We start from the raw sequence: 19,783 nt of genomic DNA, 5'->3' as shown, positions 1-19,783 counted from the left end.
ACTGAATGGCTTGCTAAGCAGTTTCAGAGGACAGTTAAGAGTCAATCGCATTGCTATGGTTACGGAGTCACATGTAGACCAGACCAGTTAAGGATTCAGATTTCCTTCCCGAAGGGACACGAATGAACCAGATGGGTTTTTACCAACGGTTGATGATCGTTTCATGGTCACCATTACTGAGACTAGATTCATTAATTGATTTTAAATTCTACCAGCTGTCACAGTGGGATTTGAACCATGTCCCCTGAGCATTAGCCTGGGCCTCTCGATTTCTAGTCCAGTGACATTATCACTACGCATCCGTCTCCCCCAAACTATATAGAAGTAAGTTGTTGTTGTTGAGTGCTGTATTGATAGAGCTGCTGTCCTTCAGGTGAGGTGCTGAATGAGGCCCTGCCAACTGTTTCAGACAGATACTGAAAACCTACTTGCTCTGGTTGTTCAAATTAAAAGATCTCATGGCCCATTTGTAAAGAACAGGACGTTCTCTCAGGAACTTAACTAATGCTCTTACCCGCACTCAAGAACAATTTGCATTTAGATAGCCCCTATTTGGGGTAAAACAACCCAAAGTGCTTCACTGGCACACAGATCAGACACCGAACCAAAGGAGGAAACATTAGGACATTTGACCAAACAAATTAGTCAAAAAGATAGGAATTGTGGGCGAATTCAGAGAAGGGGAGAGAGGGAATTCCTCCCTTAACCAACATTGTCAAAAGCAGCTGACCTGACCGTTTACCTCAAATGTTATTTCTGGGATCGTGCTGCATGTAAAATGGCAGTTACACTTGCTCCTCATCCTTATAACTCATTGTGCAATGAAACACTTTGCTCCATTTCAGACAGATTTTTTTTATAATGTGATTTTGCTTTTCATTGTGGTAGCCCAGCATTGGACATCCGTTAGTTCCATTTGAGTGGTACCATGGTTGGGTGTGCTTTCACACAGTTATTCAGAACGCTGGGCGGTGGACCCTGAAGGAAATTCACTAAACAGCCCAATCAAAGATATTGATGCTAGTTGCAGTCCCACTTATAACACTGCGTTCCTTTAATTTCAGAAAATAACTCCGTTACCAAAATACACCTCCTGGAAGCCCAGGAGGTGGTCCAAATGCTGGTCAGTAGAAATCACCAACTCTAAAAGTGACACACTGTCTTCACCTTTCCTTGCCCCTCTATTGGACCAGGAATGTCCCTCGCTTCTTCAAAAGGGCCTGTTACAGCAATATATTTTTGGTAGGAGAACAGAGGACATGTTGGTTACAAAAACTGGTGAAATTCTCAGGACAGCACTTTCAAGACCAATAGTTACAATTGAATCCAGAGATCACAGCAAACTGTTCAAAAAGTCCACTGATAACCTGTTTACATGTAGAGGCCTGGCATCTAACCAAAGGTAGGCCCGCAGTTAGGATTCTGTAAAGTTTTGCATGCGTGCTCAGTCCATGTATGGATCCATCCAAATAAATAGTGGCTTACTGGACCATGTTAAATCAGGACCTTGCTTCCCTCTGTGTTATTTTCAGCTGACATAGCAACAGCTTGTGCAGCTGCAGTGTTTCCCTGAGGTCTGCCTGGAGAGAACAGCTGATTACCAATGCAAATATAATCTCTTTGAGATGAGAAAGAGTGTGTGTGAGTGAGTGTGTGTCTGCTGTATGTGAGGGTAGTACTGTTTACCACCAATGAACATTGAAGGCCGATTTTCGTACATATCAATGTAAATGGAAATCATTATTTTTTTCCTGTTTTATTGAAATGCCATCTTTAGCTCCAATCTTCACCTTTCTCCTGTCTGTCTTATCTATGGCATAGAGCGAGAGAGATGAACATCATCAAGAATGATACGCAGAGATCCACAACACGCTGATAACTCCCCTCCCCCACCCTCGCCAAGAGTGCGCACTCTCTGTGGTAAAATGGAATGCAATTTCCAGTCCCATTATGTTCAAAATAACTGAATGTATTATGAGAAAAATTGTTTTTTGTTCCTGCTGCACAGCCAGACTTAGAGCTTATCGAATGATCTGCTGGCATCTATATCATTAACTCTTTGAGGGACATCAGCCTTGATTTTAATCTTCTGCCCAAATTTGCCATCTCTCAAATCTTGCTCGGTTGGAAATGCATTGGTAACAGTTACCCTTTAGCTATGTGAGTGAACCTAAGCAGCAAATTACTCATCCCATGGGTGCGGGATTAGCGCTATAGACCGAGGCTACCCTCACTCTACTCTGCTCTTACCATATGTCCACAGTTTGTATAATTTTAACTCCCACCCTCCCTCCCTCCCCTCCTTCCTTCCCTGCCATCCTCCCCATCTCCCTCCCTGCTTTCCTTCCCTCCTTAACTCCTTTCCTTCCTTCCCTCCCTCTCTTCCTCCTTCTCCCCCTCCTTTCCTTCCTTTCTCCTTCCTCCTTTTCTTCCTTCCCTCCCTCCCTTCCTTCCTTCATTCCCTTCCTTTCTCCTCCCTCCTTTCTTTCCTTTCTCCTTCCTCCTTTCCTTCCCTCCCTCCCTTTCTCCCTCCCCCGCTTCTTTCTTTCTTTCTTTCTTTCTTTCTTTCTTTCTTTCCTTTCATTACTTTTCCTTTCCTATAGTGTCCCAACTCCTGCCCAGGTTGACCTGGTTCAGGGCAAATCAGAGTTGGAGCCTGGTTGGTATAACGGGTCTATATTAAGCAGCGTGTGCACTCACTGAACCATCAGTGAGGGATGCCAGTTGGCGTGGTGTTTGAAAACTCTGTACTTCAGGGTTACCTGACTTTATTTTCACTGCTCGAATTTGTCAAACATACATTTCCGTCACTGTTTTCAAACGTTTTCAAATTCTTTGATGTAAAAAGGTGGCAAAAACACATGTGCCAATAGATTGTTGAAACATGTCAGGTAGCTTCACTCTGGAGATCAAAAGGTGCCAAACAGTGCCCCCTTTAGGATCTCATATCAATGTCAGGTAAGGCCAACCAACCTTTCCCCTGCCTGTCAAAGTATAAAATGCAATTAATCGTGAATTACCACCCTTCCCCTGTTCCAGAAATATTACTCATCAATGTTTCTTTGACTTCTTAATACTTTATTATACATGTTAACAAAGGACATGTGTAGCTATAATTATGTGATGCCAGTAAGCTACTGTTTATCTGCCTATCTAGATGAGCAAAAGCTTTAAATTGCCTTTGTTAATTTAAATCAGCGATAGTTCTGATTAGATCCCCTGGGGTATTACCAACCCCACAGATCCCCAGGATGTTTCATTGTCCTGGGATAGTTGCCAACCTCCATTTTGTAGTTCTCTTTTTTCCAACTCACCCTTTGTCTGCTTTCTGATTGGCCTCCTTATAATTTTGGTGCTGTGATGCACTTGGGCCCCTGCACACATTTTTTTTCATCTCAAGGGTTTCTTCCGACTTTTCCATTGTTTCTCATCCTGTCAAAGCTCATTCCTCTAGTGAGAAAGACTTTCCATTGATATAAGCACCTTTTCACGACCACAAGGTGCCTCTAGGAGCTTTACAGCCAATGAAGTGTGTTTTTGAAGGGCAGTAATTTTGTAAAGTAGTCCCCAACCCTGTCATCTTTGAATTCAGATGGAAGGAAAATGAGTGGAAAAGCGAGGGGGGGTGGTGGTGGGGGGGGTTGAAATAATAGCATGAGGGAGAAAAGGAGGATGTGTGTGAAGAATAGAGACCTTAGCGCCACTAGTTTGTCCCATGCAGCCCACGTACATCTGACCACTTTCAACTATTTCTAGCCACAAGTTGATGCATCAAAAATCGCAAACTTAGGATTTGTCCCCCCCCCATGCTGGTTTTCAATCTGGGTTTGTCCCTCTCTCCAGCGCATTGTTCATCTAGGCTTGTCTACAAATGAGAATCTGACCTTTACCTGCTCAACATGGCATCCTTGCTACAGAGTTCCTCATCTTTATATTTTTGAAAATAAAATGTACTGGTGGAGAACAATGTTCTTTGTGGTTCCCAACTCTGGCAGTGCTTAAAGCTTTGTTTATAACAGTTCCCAGAGCACGCCTAATGAGGAGCTCGGATTCTGCCTGCGCAATGTTTGTTTTTCCAAACCTACTATTCCCTTTTGTTTACCTGATGCATGTTCTACACAAGTCTATCGCTGACAGATTTTGGCACAGTGTGTCAGTTTTATAACCCAACCCTGAAGTCCCTCCAAAAAACCATTCTCTGATTTTTTTTTTGGAGTAAGTTCCATTGTTACCATGACTTAACACTTAAATGGGTTTGTTGGAAAATGAGGAAACTGGAAATAAATAGATACTTCTATGTATTAAGGCATGACATTATTATATAGCCTTATACCATAGCCACTGGTGTCAGCAACATCCCACAAACAGCAATAAAGTGTTTATTTTTTGGCAGGGTTGGGTGAGAAATGATTTTTGGCCAAGACTCTTAGCAAATGCATTATTGAATGATTAAATTGGGAGATCCAGTTATTCTGTGAAAGAGTATACTGTAGAAGCAAGTTGTATTGAATTAAAGTATATAATCAAATCACATTGGTGTAATTTATTCACAGGCTTTAACTGTTGCACAACTATAGTATTCACAGTTCTCTCTGGCACCAGATATTCCTCCATTACTTCTATTTAAATGCGTTGTATTGGAAACTCACCGAACCCCGTCCAATGTAGAACCAAATCATAATGACCAGGAAAATCCTGGGTTTAATCACCAATGTAGTCTAAGTAGGCCATTGTAAGCTGGGGTTCAAGTAGCTTCACTATTACTAGTCTAACCCTCTTGGGCTAGGGAGGGGAATAGTTATTCATTGCTCCCACTATTGAATTTTACCCCTAGTAGTGAGGGCGTATTTGTGTGCATCAAGGGAGGCCTTGGGTGTGATACCTATCACAATCCAATAGCCTGTGAAGAACGGCCAGTTGGGGTAGTGCCTGGGGAATCTGTGAAATGTGGCAATGACTTCAGGAGAAAGTTATCACTGGGATATGAAGCTGTGAACCATGTATAGATTTTGAACGTTGCTGAAGCTACCTGTACATAGGTGTCAGTCTCCACCTGGATCATTCGCTGCTCTTGTGAGTTCTGACTTGCACTTTTCTGAGACCTGTAGTGCCCCGGCAAGCAACACTGTGTCCCAGTGGAATTCTGCATGGCCGTATCGTGACTGGGCAGGTGGAGTGCCAATTCCCTACCTAACTGTGCTGTGGGAGTACCTTCACTTCACAGTTGGCAACAGATCAAGAACAAGATGGGAACACCACCACCTGCAAGTCCCCCCTCAAACCACACACTATCTTGACTTGGAAATATATCAATGTTCCTTCACTGCTACTGGATCAAAATCCTAGAACCCCCCCCCTACCTAACGGCACTGTGGGAGCACCTTCGCTTAGCAGACTGCAGCGGCTCAAGAAAGCTGAACGCCATCACCTTCTCAAGGACAATAGGGACAGGCGATAATGCTGGCCCTGCTGGCGATGCCCACATCCTGTGCATGAGTGAAAAAAAGGTCCACCACCACCTTGAGAGCCACACAAGGTTAGACAGTAAGTGCTGGCATCATTGATGCCCACAGCCACAAGCAATACATTTTCAAAAATGACTTTTCAAAGGAGTTTCAGTAGGCTATGATTGGGAACTTCTCTAAGCAAAGAGACTCTTGGTGAGGAAAGAGTTAATGCAATAAACCTGAGCAGGATCCTAACTGTCCTTCAAAGTGATTGACATATCGAGGTTCAGCTCGAAATTCAATTTGCAGAGCTAATGAGACATCAATTCTATTTTTTCTCTGACAGGCTTTGTGCTGCAGTATTCCGTTGATAACAGTGAAGAGTGGAAAGATGTCTTCATCAACCCCACTGAGCGCTCCTTCAAACTGGACCACCTCAAATGTGGCACTTGGTACAAGGTGAAGCTGGCTGCCAAGAACAGTGTCGGAGCTGGGCGCATTAGCGAGATTATTGAGGCCAAGACTCACGGCAGAGGTGGGTCAGGATAAAAGGATAATCATTTTAGGTGTAAAACACGGAGATGAAACTAATGCTGTATCTTCTAGATTAGAAACAAATGCTAACTGACCTGAGACAATTTATTTGCTCTATTAGTAACGATTAGGGAAGACTTCAGAATCATAGAAGAACCTTAGAGGTTTCCAGCATAGAACAGAGAACATTCGGCCCGTTGTGCCTGTACTGGCTCTTGGAAAGAGCCCTCCACTCCCCTGCCCCTTACCTATAGCCCTGCAAGTGTTTCCTTAACAAATATGTATCCATTTCCCTTTTGAAAGTTACTACTGAATCTGCTTCCATCACCCTTTCAGGCAGCACATTACAGATCACAGCAACACATTGTAAAAAATAAATCCTCTTCACCTATCCTCTGATTCATTTCCAAATTACCCTAAATCTGTGACATTTAGTTACAGACCCACCCATCAGTGTAAACACTTTCTCTTTATTTACTCTATCAAAACGCTTCCAAATTTTGAATGCTGATAAATCTCCCTGAACATTTTCTTCCCGAAGGAGAACAATCCCAGCTTTCCTAGTCTCTCCATATAAACGAGATCACTTATCCCTGGTAATTATCTGGTAAATGTCCTCTCCTGGGCCATGACAGTCTTCCTAACATGCAATGCCCAGGATTGGTTGCAATACTCCAACTGAGGCCTGAATAGTGACCGGGTGAAGATCTTGCAGAACTTCCTTGCCTTTGCGCTCTAGGCATCCGTCTATAAAGCCGAGTATCTGTTTTATTTTATTTTTTTTAACAGCTTTATCAATTTGTCCTGCCATTTTCAGAGATGTGTGGACGTGACCCCTCAGGCCTGTCCGCTCTTTTTACCATTTCATTTACATTACCCAATTTAGTTGAGTACTTCACTGCCTAGGATATGTGCCTCTGGTTCACAATGAGAAGAAAAAATTGGTTAAGGTATAAAATAGATTTCCCCAGACCAACATATGTGTTTTTAGTATCTCAAGTGCAGCATTTTAATATTAGAAATGACAGTTATTTATGAGTGCTTTGCTCAAACCCTCCCAGTGGCCTCTGGTACAGACTGAGAAAGGTCAATGCTGAGCTTGTGCATTTAGAGTTCAGTGTCTACCAGTGACGGTGGTGGTGCTGCTGATTCACTCTGGTTCAGGTCCCAGTGCTGAGACTGGCGTCCAGCTGTTATTGGTTCCATCCTCGGGTGGATCAAGGCTGCCAATCAAAGGGAACAGAACTGCTTTTGCATTTGGGGGCCATCTGGATTGGCGTTTAAAACTGGGAATATAGGAAGCTGCCAACCAGGAGATGTGAGGGAAAAAGACAATTCAACATCGCAGCAAACCTTCATTTTTACACATTTGCCAATTCTAGCATTGTAATACTTGCCAATTTCCCTGACCCCCGGAGCCCACAATAACCTAAAATACAGCTTCAGGATTAGATTGTGAAGCCAGCATTTTAAACAAATGATTTTAGCATCATGCTTTCATACAACAACACAGATAGCTTGTGAATTTAAAGCGTGAAGGCGATAGCGAGGAATATTGGTCAATGTGCTGCTTATTTCGTTCTTTTTTCGCTTCGCATTCTAGAACCTGCTTTCAACAAGGACCAGCATCTCTTTACCCACATTAACTCCACCCATGCTAGGCTCAATCTCCAAGGGTGGAACAATGGCGGCTGCCCCATCACGGCTATTGTCATGGACTACCGTCCCAAAGGCACCTGGCCTTGGCTCACCTTGAAAACCAACTTATCCAACGAGGTGTTCCTGCAGGACTTGCGCGAGGCCACCTGGTATGAGTTGAAAATGAGAGCCTGCAACAGCGCTGGATGTGGTAACGAAACGACACACTTCGCCACGCTTGACTATGATGGAAGTAAGTTAGTCTTTTCCGTAGGGTGTGGATGGAATACTTAACTCTTAACCGTCAGATTTTAACATGCCTCTCTTGAAAAACCTGTTCTTTCATGCGAGCGGACCACGGTGACCTGGGACCTGAATTCCCTGTCACACTCCTAGATTGTCCCACAGAAGCACAACATTGCTCCTTCCAGATGTTTCTTCCCTAAAACTCAGAAGCATTGTGAAAAGGATAGTGTAGAACTTCAAAAGAACATAGACAGGTTGGTGGAAGGTGGCAGATGAAGTTCAATGTGGAGAGATGTGAAGTGATTCATTTTAGTAGAAAGAACACAGAGAGACAATATAAAATAAAGAATACAACTCTAAAGGGATTTTAATTTTAGTTTTAGTTTTGGTTTTGGCAGAGGGACCTGAGCGTAAAAGAGCATAAATCATTGAAGTTGAAAGGACATGTTGAGAGAGCAGTTAATAAAGCATACAGTGTGCTGGGCTTTATTACTTGGGGCACAGAGTGCAAGGAGGTTATGTTGAACTTGTATAAGTCACTAGTTCGGCCTCAGCTGGAGCATTGCATCCACTTCTGGGTGCCACACTTTAGGAAAAATGTGAAGGCATTGGAGAGAGTGCAGAGAAGATTCACATGAATGGTTCCTGGGATGAGGAACTTGTTACGAAGGTAGATTGGAGCAGTTAGGACTGTTTTCTTAGAGAAAAGAAGGCTGAGAGGAGATTTGATAGAGGTGTTCAAAATCATGAGGGGTCTGGACAGGGGAGAAAGGGAAAAGCTGTTCCCACTCCTGAAAGAATTGAGAATGGGAGGGCACAGGTTTAAAGTCATTAGTAAAAGAAGCAGTAGTGATATGAGGAAAAATTTTTTCATGCAGCGAGTGGCTAGTGTTTGGAATGCACTGCCTGAGAATCTGGTGGATGCAGGGTCAATTATAGTATTCAAAAGGGAATTAGACTTATCTAAAAAGAAAGGATGTATAGGCTCATGGGGAGAAGGAGGGAGAATGGAATTTGAGAATGGAATTAGGTGAGTTGCTCATGCAGAGAGCTGGTGCATACTCAATGGGGCAAATGGCCTCCTCCTGTGCTGTAACAATTCAGTGATTCTGTGATAAATGTTGGCCCGCACTCTCCCACTTTTATTCCTGAGCTGCTCCATTGCTTCTATTGAGGCCGTGTGGCCCTATTGGTCCGTGTTGGGGATCCGAATTGAGGACAACTTGTTCTCATCTGCCAGTGAGGATTGTCTCTGTACTCGTCCCATCTCTGACAGACATTTGATGTTCTGCAACTGGGGCTGGCAAAGCAGTTAGCATTATATAGCCTGGCTAATGGTTATAACTATGAAATGGTCTAATCAGCTGGGCGTGTATAAATTCTACATAAGTTACATAGGTTTTACTCAGTTCAAGACCCTTTACTGTTCTGCCGTGCAGAGAATTCCAGACGGCGCCTGGAAAGTAAGAGCTAAAAAAAAGTTGGGAAATTAAAAAGTAATTGGCAACAAGGAACTCTGAGGCCTAACAATGTTCATTTTCCTGATTGTCCATTCCACATGATGGCATCATTACAGCAGATGGAGAAACTGGGAGAAGGGAATGGAAGGACCATCTAGAAGGACAAGGGCAGCAGATAGATGGGAAAAGCGCCACCTGGAAGTTCCCCTCCAAGTCGCTCACCATCCTGACTTGGAAATTTATCGCCGTTCCTTCACTGTCGCTGGGTCAACATTCCTGGAGCTCCCTCCCTAACAGCACTGTGGGTGTACCTACACCGCAGGGACTGCAGCGATTCAGGAAGGCAGCTCACCACCACCTTCTCAAGGGCAACTAGGGGTGGACAATAAGTGCTGGCTTAGACAACGATGCCCACATCCCATGAATGAATAAAAACAAAGGCTTATAGGAAGTGGGATGGGAAGAAGTACTATATAGATAGTGGCGGGAGTCGGTAGATTGATAATAAATGTCTGTAGAAAGCCTATGCTCAGACATAGAGCGCCAAGTTAAGGAAGGGAAAGAATCTGACTGAGGGGAAAATGCGAAGCCTGATAAATGAAATTTTCAAGATTAGAAGAAGTGCGGGAGCAGAATGAAGTCAGTTATCAATGTTAATGGAAAAAGATGATCAGGAACGGACATAGTTACAAGGTGGCCATTAACAGCTCAAATAAAGAACGTAGGAGAATTTCTTTACACAGAGAGTGTCGAGAATATAAAACACCCTACCACATGCAATGGTTGAAGCAGAGTGTACTGACGCATTTAAGGAGAAACTCGATACATGCAAGGGGGAGCGGGGGCAAAAAGAGGCAATTAGAGCGGGCAGAGTCTCATCTGGAGTATAAACATGGGCATACCAAATTGAGCCGCATAGCATATTCTTGACGCAGTGGATTCTATGTAATTCATGATAAAGTGAAGCTGAAATTAAAAATACACATTACTTCACTCATTATTGCCTTAACGTAAGCTCCTACTCCACCTAGAGGTTCAATTAACAAATTTCAGCTGATTGAAAGCAAGTATAAGGTGTCCACTTTGTCTCTTCCTTCATCAGCACAGACAGCTTTCAAAAAAAAAAATATTGGCCAGAGGATTTAATGGTGACAGCCTTCCAGCCCTCTAACCCTCCAAGAACGCTGCATTCCTCCAACCTTGGTCTTTGTCCAACCCCCAATTTGTATGCACAAAGGAAACATCAGGGGTTTTGTGCATTGGAAGATGGATTCTTAAAGTGGCCAGTTCTCTTGTTTTTCTGAAATAGGCATTGTTCAGTGGCTCTGCCTTGCTCAGTAAAGTGCACAGACCTCTGAGTCAGGTGGTTTCGAAATCCAAGCAGAGTTCAGGACTTGCGCTCCAAATCTAGACTAGCAAGTACGGAAGCCATTTCCTTCACCCCACCACTGACGGCCGTGCCATCGGTCATCTAGGTTTTAAGCAATGGAATTCCTTCCCTAAACCTCTCCAGCTGCCGCACCTCCTTTAAGAACTTAAAAGTTACCAATTTGACTAAGCTTTTGGTCACTCCTCTAAACTGTTCTTTGGTTTGGTGTCAATTCCTTGACTGATTACACTCCTGTGAAGCGCCTTGGCACATTTTGCTATGCTAAAGTCCCTGTGCAAGGGCAAGTCGTTTGTTGTTTATATTTTACAGAGGCAGGAAATCCAGGTCGAATTATCCTGACCCCCCACTTGCCTGCTGAGGCCTTGTAGCCAGGCAGCAGTGATGGGATGTGTTATGCACTTGATGCAGTCACAAGGGAGGGGAACTCAGCCCCACTGCCCCTTGCTCCCTGCCCATTATTTGTCCAGCATTCAAGGAGGCAAAACCTACAATATATACAGACCCCAGAATACTGGGTACACATTGATCAGGAGCAGTAGGCTCCAATTCAGTCAGCCTCCTTATCTCTGTGTGAACTGCTGCAGCATGTGGAGTGAACTTTTTCATGTGTTCCCCCTGCAAAGTAAGCCCTGCAGTCAGACCTTGTAAATGCTGTTTTGAGGTAACAGGCAATTATTGTGACACCTGTCCCCCAGCTTTGAGCAACAAATGCTGCTTAGTTCCTGCTGTTCAGCCTGGGAGCACTGGAGGCCTCCTTGGACAGCCAGGCAAGGACATGCTTCAAGCTGACAGGGCAGGCGGGGAACGACCTTTACCTGCCTGGCACTATTATCACATTAATCTTGCAGGCTTGTGGGAGATGGAAGGAGGGAGAAAATAGCAAGCTTGCGCGTTGATAGGACTTGAAGTGTTTCCAACAGAGTGCTATCCTTCCCCTGTGCTTTAGTTCGGTGATCAGCAGTACTGAAGCTGTCAACCCATCTGCTGGTGCTTTCAGGGCCTCAAGACATGTCGGACTGCAAATCGCCCTTTTCCCCGTCAAGACTCTCAAATATACAAGTCACTAATAAATCCAAATGGGAAATCAGGAGCAACCTCTTTACCCAGAGTGATTGTGACAAGGAGCGGCTGAGGTGAATAGCATAGGTATCTTTTAAGGGGAAGCTGGATAAACACACGAGAGAGAAAGCAATAGAAGGTTATTCTGATAAGGTTAGATGAAGAGGCGAGAGAAGAGGCTTGAGCAGGGTTTAAACACTGACATGGACTAGTTGGGCCAAATGGCCTGTTTCCCTGTTGTACATGCTGGAAGAAGAGGGTAAAGGGATGAGGTAAATGATTAATGACCAAATTGTACTTGTTACAAAAGCGAAAACACGCAGTTAACATTAAAATTACTCTGCAACAATGAGTATTTAAAAGGACTACAGTGTAGCTGAGCAGTAACCACCCTGAGGAAATACCCACCATCGCTCCCCGTTTCTTCCTCCAAATAATATCTCTACAAAATAAAACTTTGATCTGAGACATTAACCTAACAAAGAGTGTGAACTGTGTACAGTATTTCATGGGAAAAGTAACAAGAACTCTCCTTGCCCCTTTATGTTTTGTCCAATCTCCATTTTGGGATAGTGGCAACTTCCTAGACTCTCACTGTGCAGGTAAAGACATGGAGGAGGGGCAGTTATAGCCGAGGGAAACAGGTTTGTAGCGAATTGACAATCTGGATATTGTCCAGGTCTTACTGCATTTGGACATGGACTGCTTCAGTATCTGAGGAGTTGCGAATGGTGCTGAACATAGGTCATTGAAGATGGCAGGGCGTGTTGAGAAAGCAGTTCATAAAGCATATAGTATCTTAGGCTTTATTAATAGGGGCATTGAGTACAAGAGTAAGGAGGTCATGTTGAACTTGTATAAGACACTAGTTGGGACTCATCTGGAGTACTGCGTCTAGTTCTGTGTGCCATTCTTGAAGAAGGGTGTGAAGGCATTGGAGACAGTACAGAGGAGATTCACAAGAATGATTCCTGGGATGAAGAACTGTAGCTATGAGGATAGATTGGAGAGGTTGGGACCGTTTTCCTTGGAGAAAAGAAGACTGAGAGGAGACTTGATAGAGGTATTCAAGATCCTGAAGGGAACGGACAGGATAGATTGTGAGAAACTGTTTCCACTCAAGGACATCAAGAACTAGAGGGCACAGATTCAAAATAATTGGCAAAAGGAGTAAAAGGGATGCGAGGAAAAATGTTTTCACCCAGAGGATGGTTGGAGTCGGGAACAAGCTTCCTGAGAGGGTGGTGGAAGCAGGTTCGATCAAAGTATTCAAAAGGGAATTGGATTGCAACCTGAAAAGAGAGGATATGCAAGGCTACGGGGATAAGGCAGGGGAGTGGGACTAGGTGGAATGCTCTTTCAGAGAACCAGGGCAGACTCGATGGGCAGAATGGCCTCCTTCTGCCCTGTAACGATACTGTGATACTAATACTGCGATACTGTTATCCATCCACTTCAATGGAAAATAAAATTGGGTTTAAACTGTGCTGATGATTTGGCAGCGGCCTTCTCGCTATTGGCAAACAACAAGTTCATCCCCAAAGGATCTATATTATTAGTGCGGATAGCGGTGTGTCCTGTGTGGTTTCTATTCCGTGGCCACTCTAAGCATGCATTTGCTCTGTATCGTGCCCTGCCTGCAGTCCTCTGTAGTGGGCTGCTGTCTTCAGCCCTGCCCTAAGCCATAATCTATACTCCTAGTTAGGAACATAGGAGCAGGAGAAGGCCATTCAGCCCATTGAGCCTGCTCCACCTTTCAATATAATCATAGCCGATCATCCATTTCAATGCCCTTTGCCCACACTATCCCCACATCCCTTTATGTCGTTGGCATTTAGAAATCTCTCAATCTCTACTTTAAACATACTCAATGACTGAGCCTCCATGGCCCTCTGGAGTAGAGAATTCTAAAGATTCACAACCCTCTGAGTAAAAAAAAATTCTCCTCATCTCAGCCCTATTTTGAAATTACGTCCCCTGGTTATAGACTCCCCAACCAGGGGACACATCTTACCTGCATCTACCCTTTCTATCCCTTTAAGTATTTTGTCGGTTTCAATGAGATCACCTCCTTCTTCGAAACTCTAGAGAATATGGACCCAGTTTCCCCAGTCTCTCTCCATAGGACAGTCCCGCCATCCCGGGAACAAGTCTGGAGAACCTTCGTTGCTCTTCCACTATGTCAGTAATATCCTTCCTAAGGGAAGGGGACCAAAACTGCCACGCAGTACTCCATCTTGACAACCACTTCCTCCTCTTTAAAAGCCAAGTATTCACACAGGACACGTGTCACCTCTGACCAGCTCATTCCTTTCATGTTTCAAAGTATTCCTCCAGTGAGAGATTAGGGGGTCAGTGTTTATACAGCAGACGCAAGAGCAAGCAACTTCCACAAGAAAGTGAAAAGGAAGCAAAGCCCAGGCATCCAGCTGCAAATTGTTAGCAAAATATAAATCAATCTACCAAATGTAAGATCGTGGGTCAGAGGCGGAGCAGAAGCATAACATTTCCAGGATATTCTGTAGAGTGGAGCATCATAAAGGGTTTGGTGGGGTGGGGAGGAGCATGGTGCTTGGAATTTTGCTGTCCATACGCTGACACTTGAGCCTCAGATATCCCAACAAACGGAAAGATGTCGAAACAGTGGGTGGAATTTTACGCCAGTGGGATTTTACGGTCCGGCCGAAGTCATTGGAGTTTAGAATGGCGTTCCCGCATTTTACGGCCCCGTTCCCGACACAACAGGGTGGTAAAATGCCGGCCAATATTTCAGTAATCTCCTTGTTTTCGGAACTAAGCCAGTGGCTGCAGGAAACACACGGCAGAAGTGTCAGCACCTGTGAAAGGGAAAAGACAGGTTAATGTTTGGAAGGGGCACCACCCTCTCCCCAAACTCTTTCAGATAGCGATCTACCTGAGGGTTACTTCCAGTGTCTTTCTGGTTTCATTCCAGGCTTTCGGGATTCCCTTTCACTTTTGCTCTCTCTAATTGTCTCTGGAATTCTACCACACCAACTCCCATCCCTGAAGAAGGGTCATACGGACTCGAAACGTCGACTCTGTTTTTCTTTCTCCACAGATGCTGCCGGACCGGCTGAGTTTTTCCAGTATTTTCTGTTTTTAATTTCAGTATCCGTAGTATTTTGCTTGTTATATTATTGTCATTATCTCCCCTCCTTTCAATGTACCACTAAAGCTGAGCTGTCCCATCATGGTTTCAGGCAGTCCCCCAATTCTTTCGCATTCTAGGTTGCCTGAGTAACACATTCATAGAAACATTGAGATCAGGAGGAGGCCGTCCAGCAACTTAGGTCTCCTCTTCTACTCAATTTGATCAGAGCTGATCTGCTCTTCAGTTTCATTCTCCGACCATTATTTCTTACCCATTGATATCTTTGCCTGTAAAATTCTAGCGATCTGAAATTTGAAAGCTCCCATTGGTCAGGATATTTTGGGTGAAGAGGGTTCACATCTTCTTTCACCTGTTTGGTGGGACATTTTTCAGAGTAAAGTCATTTTGCCAGTGCAAGTCATCTTTTTTGTTTAACCTTAGCAATAACAATAACAATAATTTGCATTTATATAGCACCTTTAACATAATAAAGCGTCCCACGAAACATCACAGGAGCGTTAAATGTTTTTTCACCTCAAAATTCATGTACAAATATAAACAAGCGCCTCGCGGATACTGACTTGCGATGTCTGTCTACTGAGAACAACCATTTCAATTTTAAGTCATCTATAAATAAAAAATGAATGTTATAAATAATTTCAATGTCTCTGCAGGCTGATTTCAGGCCTAAGGCACTTGTAAACCATCTCAGTATCATCGCTAGAGTTCCTGACCTGCTCCTCACCCCTTTGGAATTCGTTTCCAGGTATCTCTTATCATCTGAGGTGTTGATTTGTTTACATGCTCTGATACTTCAGGTACTATCCCACCAATCAAATCGATGCAAGGAGAGGGAGATGACGTGAAGAAGTTATTTACCATTGCCTGTCCTGTGATCCTGGCAACGGTTGCCGTGGCACTTCTGTTTATTATCCGGAAGAAACGGAAGGAAAAGCGTCTAAAGAGACTGCGAGGTGAGCGGGAATGGCCAGGAAACATTGACAAGTGGTCTCAGGTCAAAATAATTAATCGTGAGGTGGTTGCAAAGCAAAGTCCTTTTTTAACTATTTTCCCATAGGCTGTGGCAAGGCCAGCAAATGTTGCCCATCCCTAATTGCCCTTGAGAAGGTGATTATCAGCCACCTTCTTGAACTGCTGCATTCCATCTGGTACCTGTCGCAGTTTGGCACACTTGAGTGACTTGCTAGGCCATTTCAGAGGGCAGTTAAGAGTCAACCACATTGCTGTGGGCCTGAACTCACATGTAGGCCAGACCAGGGTAAGGAAGGCAGATTTCCTTCCCTAAAGGACATTAATGAACCAGTTGGGTTTTTACAACGATCGATGATAGTTTCATGGTCACCATCACTGAGACTAGCTTCCAATTCCAGATTTATAAATTGAATTTGAAACTGTGTCCCCTGGGCCTCTGGATTACTAGCCCAGTACTATGACTACTATACCATGACCAGTATGTTGGTTAGCTCAGTTGGCTGGACGGCTGGTTTATGATGTAGAGAGATGTCAAGAGTGTGGGTTCAATTCCTGTACCAGCTGAGGTCATCCATGAAGGCCCTGCCTTCTCAACCTCGCCTGAGGTGTGGTGACCCTCAGGTTAAACTCACCACCAGTCATCTCTCCCTAATGAGAGAGCAGTCTATGGTCCTCTGGGACTACAATGGCTTTCATGACCACTATGCTACTGTCTCCCCTTAATCATCCTTTATCCCTCCTAATGGCCCATTTGATTCGAATTCGGTGTGGAACTGAGCCCCAGGAGCCAAGAGGGGTCTTGGCCATAGTAGCAGCAGGGGCTCTCTGGTGCTTTCTGCTAGAGCCAGGGTAAAAATCTCACCCCTGACCTAGCCAGGGATCCCCTCTGGAATCAGCACATGTATGGACATTAGGTATGACTGAGATTCACTATCTTTCAAGTCTCACAGGTGGGGTCTGACTAACTGCTAGAGGTACTGAGGTGCTGCTGGGGAAAGCTGATGAATCAGCAACTCCTGGGTAAAGGAGATATTGAAGCAACGAATATATAAGTGAGCTGATTTAGGAAATAAAACCTGGTCTTGATTTAATGAGAATTTCCTAGTTCTTATTTCTCAGTTCATAGCACCCTCGCCTTTGAATCAGAGGGTTGTGGGTTCATGTCCCACTCCCGGAAACCAAGAACTGTGATTGTACTCGAAAAGAGTTGCAATCTGTGACTGTTGATAACTCGAAAGAGTTTCAACACTTTGAGCTGCCTGAAATACATAGCATTAGAATGCTGAGCTAACATCTGTTTGAAGAGAAGCTCTCTCGGATATTTTCCTTGGATTTGTCTCCCTCAGGAGGTTGAAGAGCTCCGAATATAAATTGTATGCAGCCCGTTTAATGGAATGGACCTTTGCGGGTTCTGTGTTTTTGATTTTTATACAAAACACCTTAGATACCTAATTATTCCCTAAGAGTTGGCGGACTACCTTGTGTTTTATGAATGCCGATGGGATGCGCCTTTATTTTCTGTTTATTTTTCTCGGCCGTGCCAAGTGCAAAGAGAATAAATCTGGCTGAGATTTCATTGGAGTCCGGCCTCTTTAAAGAGTGCCATAATAGCACAGGTGCTTAAAGGAGGACAATCCTGACCAGATGGCCACGGATTTGTGTTGGATGACTGTGTTGGACAGTGGAGACAAAATCCTCGGAGTCATTTAAGAGCCAGTTGGAAGCTATGATGGGAGGATGGCAGGTTTCTCCAGGTGGATGAACTAAGGGAGACTGAATGACATTCTTCATCCGCGATCCTTTGCTTGGAGTTTAGGCTGAGACTGCCCTGAACACTCCTCAACGGGCCAAGTCTTGAGACTGTCTCCAAGCTTGATTTCAATCAATCTAGGAGCTCCCCAAGGTTTGCCAGCTGTACATTTTTACTCCTTTCGCAGATGGGCATTTTCATAAATATCCACGTGCCCTGTAGTCTCACACACCCCGCCCCCTTATCCCCGCAGCCATGCTAATGAGATGAAAAATCTGCTCTGGCTGTAAAATATTTTGCAACCCGCAGGCCTTGATGAGTCCACGCCCACAGCGGAGACGTAAGTTATCAGACGTTGGTCAGGCAGATCAACTTCTCTTGAACACTTGAATATTTTTTTGTCCCACTCAGGCCCAATAAGTGCCACCAAACAGCAACAATCCATTCACCATTCACCCTACTCTTCAGCCCCACTGTTACTGGGAGACCAAACATTCCTCAATTCACTGTTGCTGCTGGCCTTGGTTCTACAGAACAACCCTACTCACAGTTTAACACCCGTTGACTCTAATGGGTTTCCTTTTAGCAGCCTGCTATTTGCTGTGCACTACTTAACACAGTTGCAGAGGAAATTAAACCCAGAAACAGCACAGGTTATGGGAAAAGAAAAACTTGCACTGTTGCTATTGGCAGCACATGGTTTATCTGAGAACAGAATGCTTGATCCTAGCACTGGGTGGGCTCCCAAAGTGCAGAATGTTTAATTCCCCCAGCATGTTTGTCCCTAATTTTAAAAAAATTTATGAAAAACAAAGACCAGAATTAAACATTTTAAAAATTGTCTTCATTCATCCATGCGTTGTGGGCATTGCTGGGAAGACCATTATTTATCGTCCATCCCTAATTGCCCACCTTCTCGAATCGCTGCAGTCCATGTGGTGTAGGTACACTCGTGGCGCTGTTAGGGAGGGAGTTCCAGGTTTTTGACCCAGCGAAAGTGAAGGAATGGCTGGTATAGTTGCAAATCAGGATGATGGGTGACTTGGAGGGGAATTTACAGGTGGCGGTGTCCCCATGTGTCTGCTGCTCTTGTCCTTCTGGGCAGTATAGGTAACGGGTTTGGGAGGCGCTGTCACAGACGCTTTAGTGAGTTTCTGCGTCCACTGTGTGAAGGGAGTGAATGTTTGAGGTGGTGGATAGGCTGCCATTCAAGTGGGATGCTTTGCCCTGGATGGTTGAATTCCTTGAGTCCTGGGGAGGCGGTGGCATGGTGGTATGGTCACTGGACTAGTATTCCCGGACCCGGATTCAAATCCTACCACAGGCAGATGGTGAAATTTGAATTCCGTGAAAATCTGGAATTAAGGGCAGGATTTTCCAGTCGTCGGCTGGGGGTGGCTGGATGGGCATGGGAGCAGCCACAAAACAGCCCAGCCAGCGTGAAATGCGTGCTGAGGAGCCCCGCGCTGCCATGTTGGGGGCCGGAGATGCGTGAGTGCAGAAGTCTGCGCATGCGCAGGGTGGAGCGCTCACTGAAAGCTCCCCAAGGGCACAGAGCTGCCTCCGGGAGATGAGGCATTGTGGGCACAAAAAATAAGCATTTCAAAAATGAGAGAAACATGCCCCAAAGATGACTCAGTCACATGAAGAGGGACATGTTTAAAATGATGTTTAAAAATTATTTTTTAATTGCTTCAGGAAACCTCATCCGGCCCGTGCACGAGGTTTAATATAAAAATCCAAAGGCCACCCGGCCAATTTGCCCACCTGCCAACCAAACGCTTGGACGGGCAGCGAAAAATACAAATCAATTACCCGCTTAAGGGCCTTCATAGGCCTCTTAATTATCGGCGCGTTGCTGACTCTCGCGTGTGCATGCCAACCAAAAGATCGCGCGAGTCAGGATGCTCGCCCGACGTCATCGCGTGTGATTTTACGCCCGATTGGTTTGGGCACACGCCCGCCCTGTGGGACATAAAATCCTGCCGAAAAGTCTGATGATGGCCGCAGAACCATTGCTGATTGTCAGGAAAAACCCATCTGGTTCACTAATGTCCTTTAGGGAAGGAAATCTGCTGTCCTTACCTGGCCTGGCCTACATGGGACTCCAGGCCCACAGCAATGGGGTTGACACTGAAATGGCCTCTGAACAAG

The 19,783-nt window shown here is 44.7% G+C and overlaps 1 protein-coding gene across 1 annotated transcript in view; it reads left to right on the top strand.

Moving 5' to 3' along the window:
- Nucleotides 1-19,783, top strand: part of dscaml1 (Down syndrome cell adhesion molecule like 1) — a 462,975-nt gene that overhangs the window by 424,428 nt on the left and 18,764 nt on the right. Inside the window, exons 24-26 of the mRNA XM_078532812.1 lie at nucleotides 5,794-5,982; nucleotides 7,585-7,872; nucleotides 15,705-15,860. Of these exons, the coding sequence (XP_078388938.1) occupies nucleotides 5,794-5,982; nucleotides 7,585-7,872; nucleotides 15,705-15,860 (633 nt within the window). The remainder of the gene's footprint in view (nucleotides 1-5,793; nucleotides 5,983-7,584; nucleotides 7,873-15,704; nucleotides 15,861-19,783) is intronic.

This window comes from Cetorhinus maximus, chromosome 2, assembly GCF_964194155.1.
Source record: "Cetorhinus maximus chromosome 2, sCetMax3.hap1.1, whole genome shotgun sequence".
In the NCBI taxonomy this organism is placed as follows: domain Eukaryota; kingdom Metazoa; phylum Chordata; class Chondrichthyes; order Lamniformes; family Cetorhinidae; genus Cetorhinus; species Cetorhinus maximus.
Note: the sequence above shows the minus strand (reverse complement) of the source record. Positions and strands in the feature narration are given on the sequence as shown.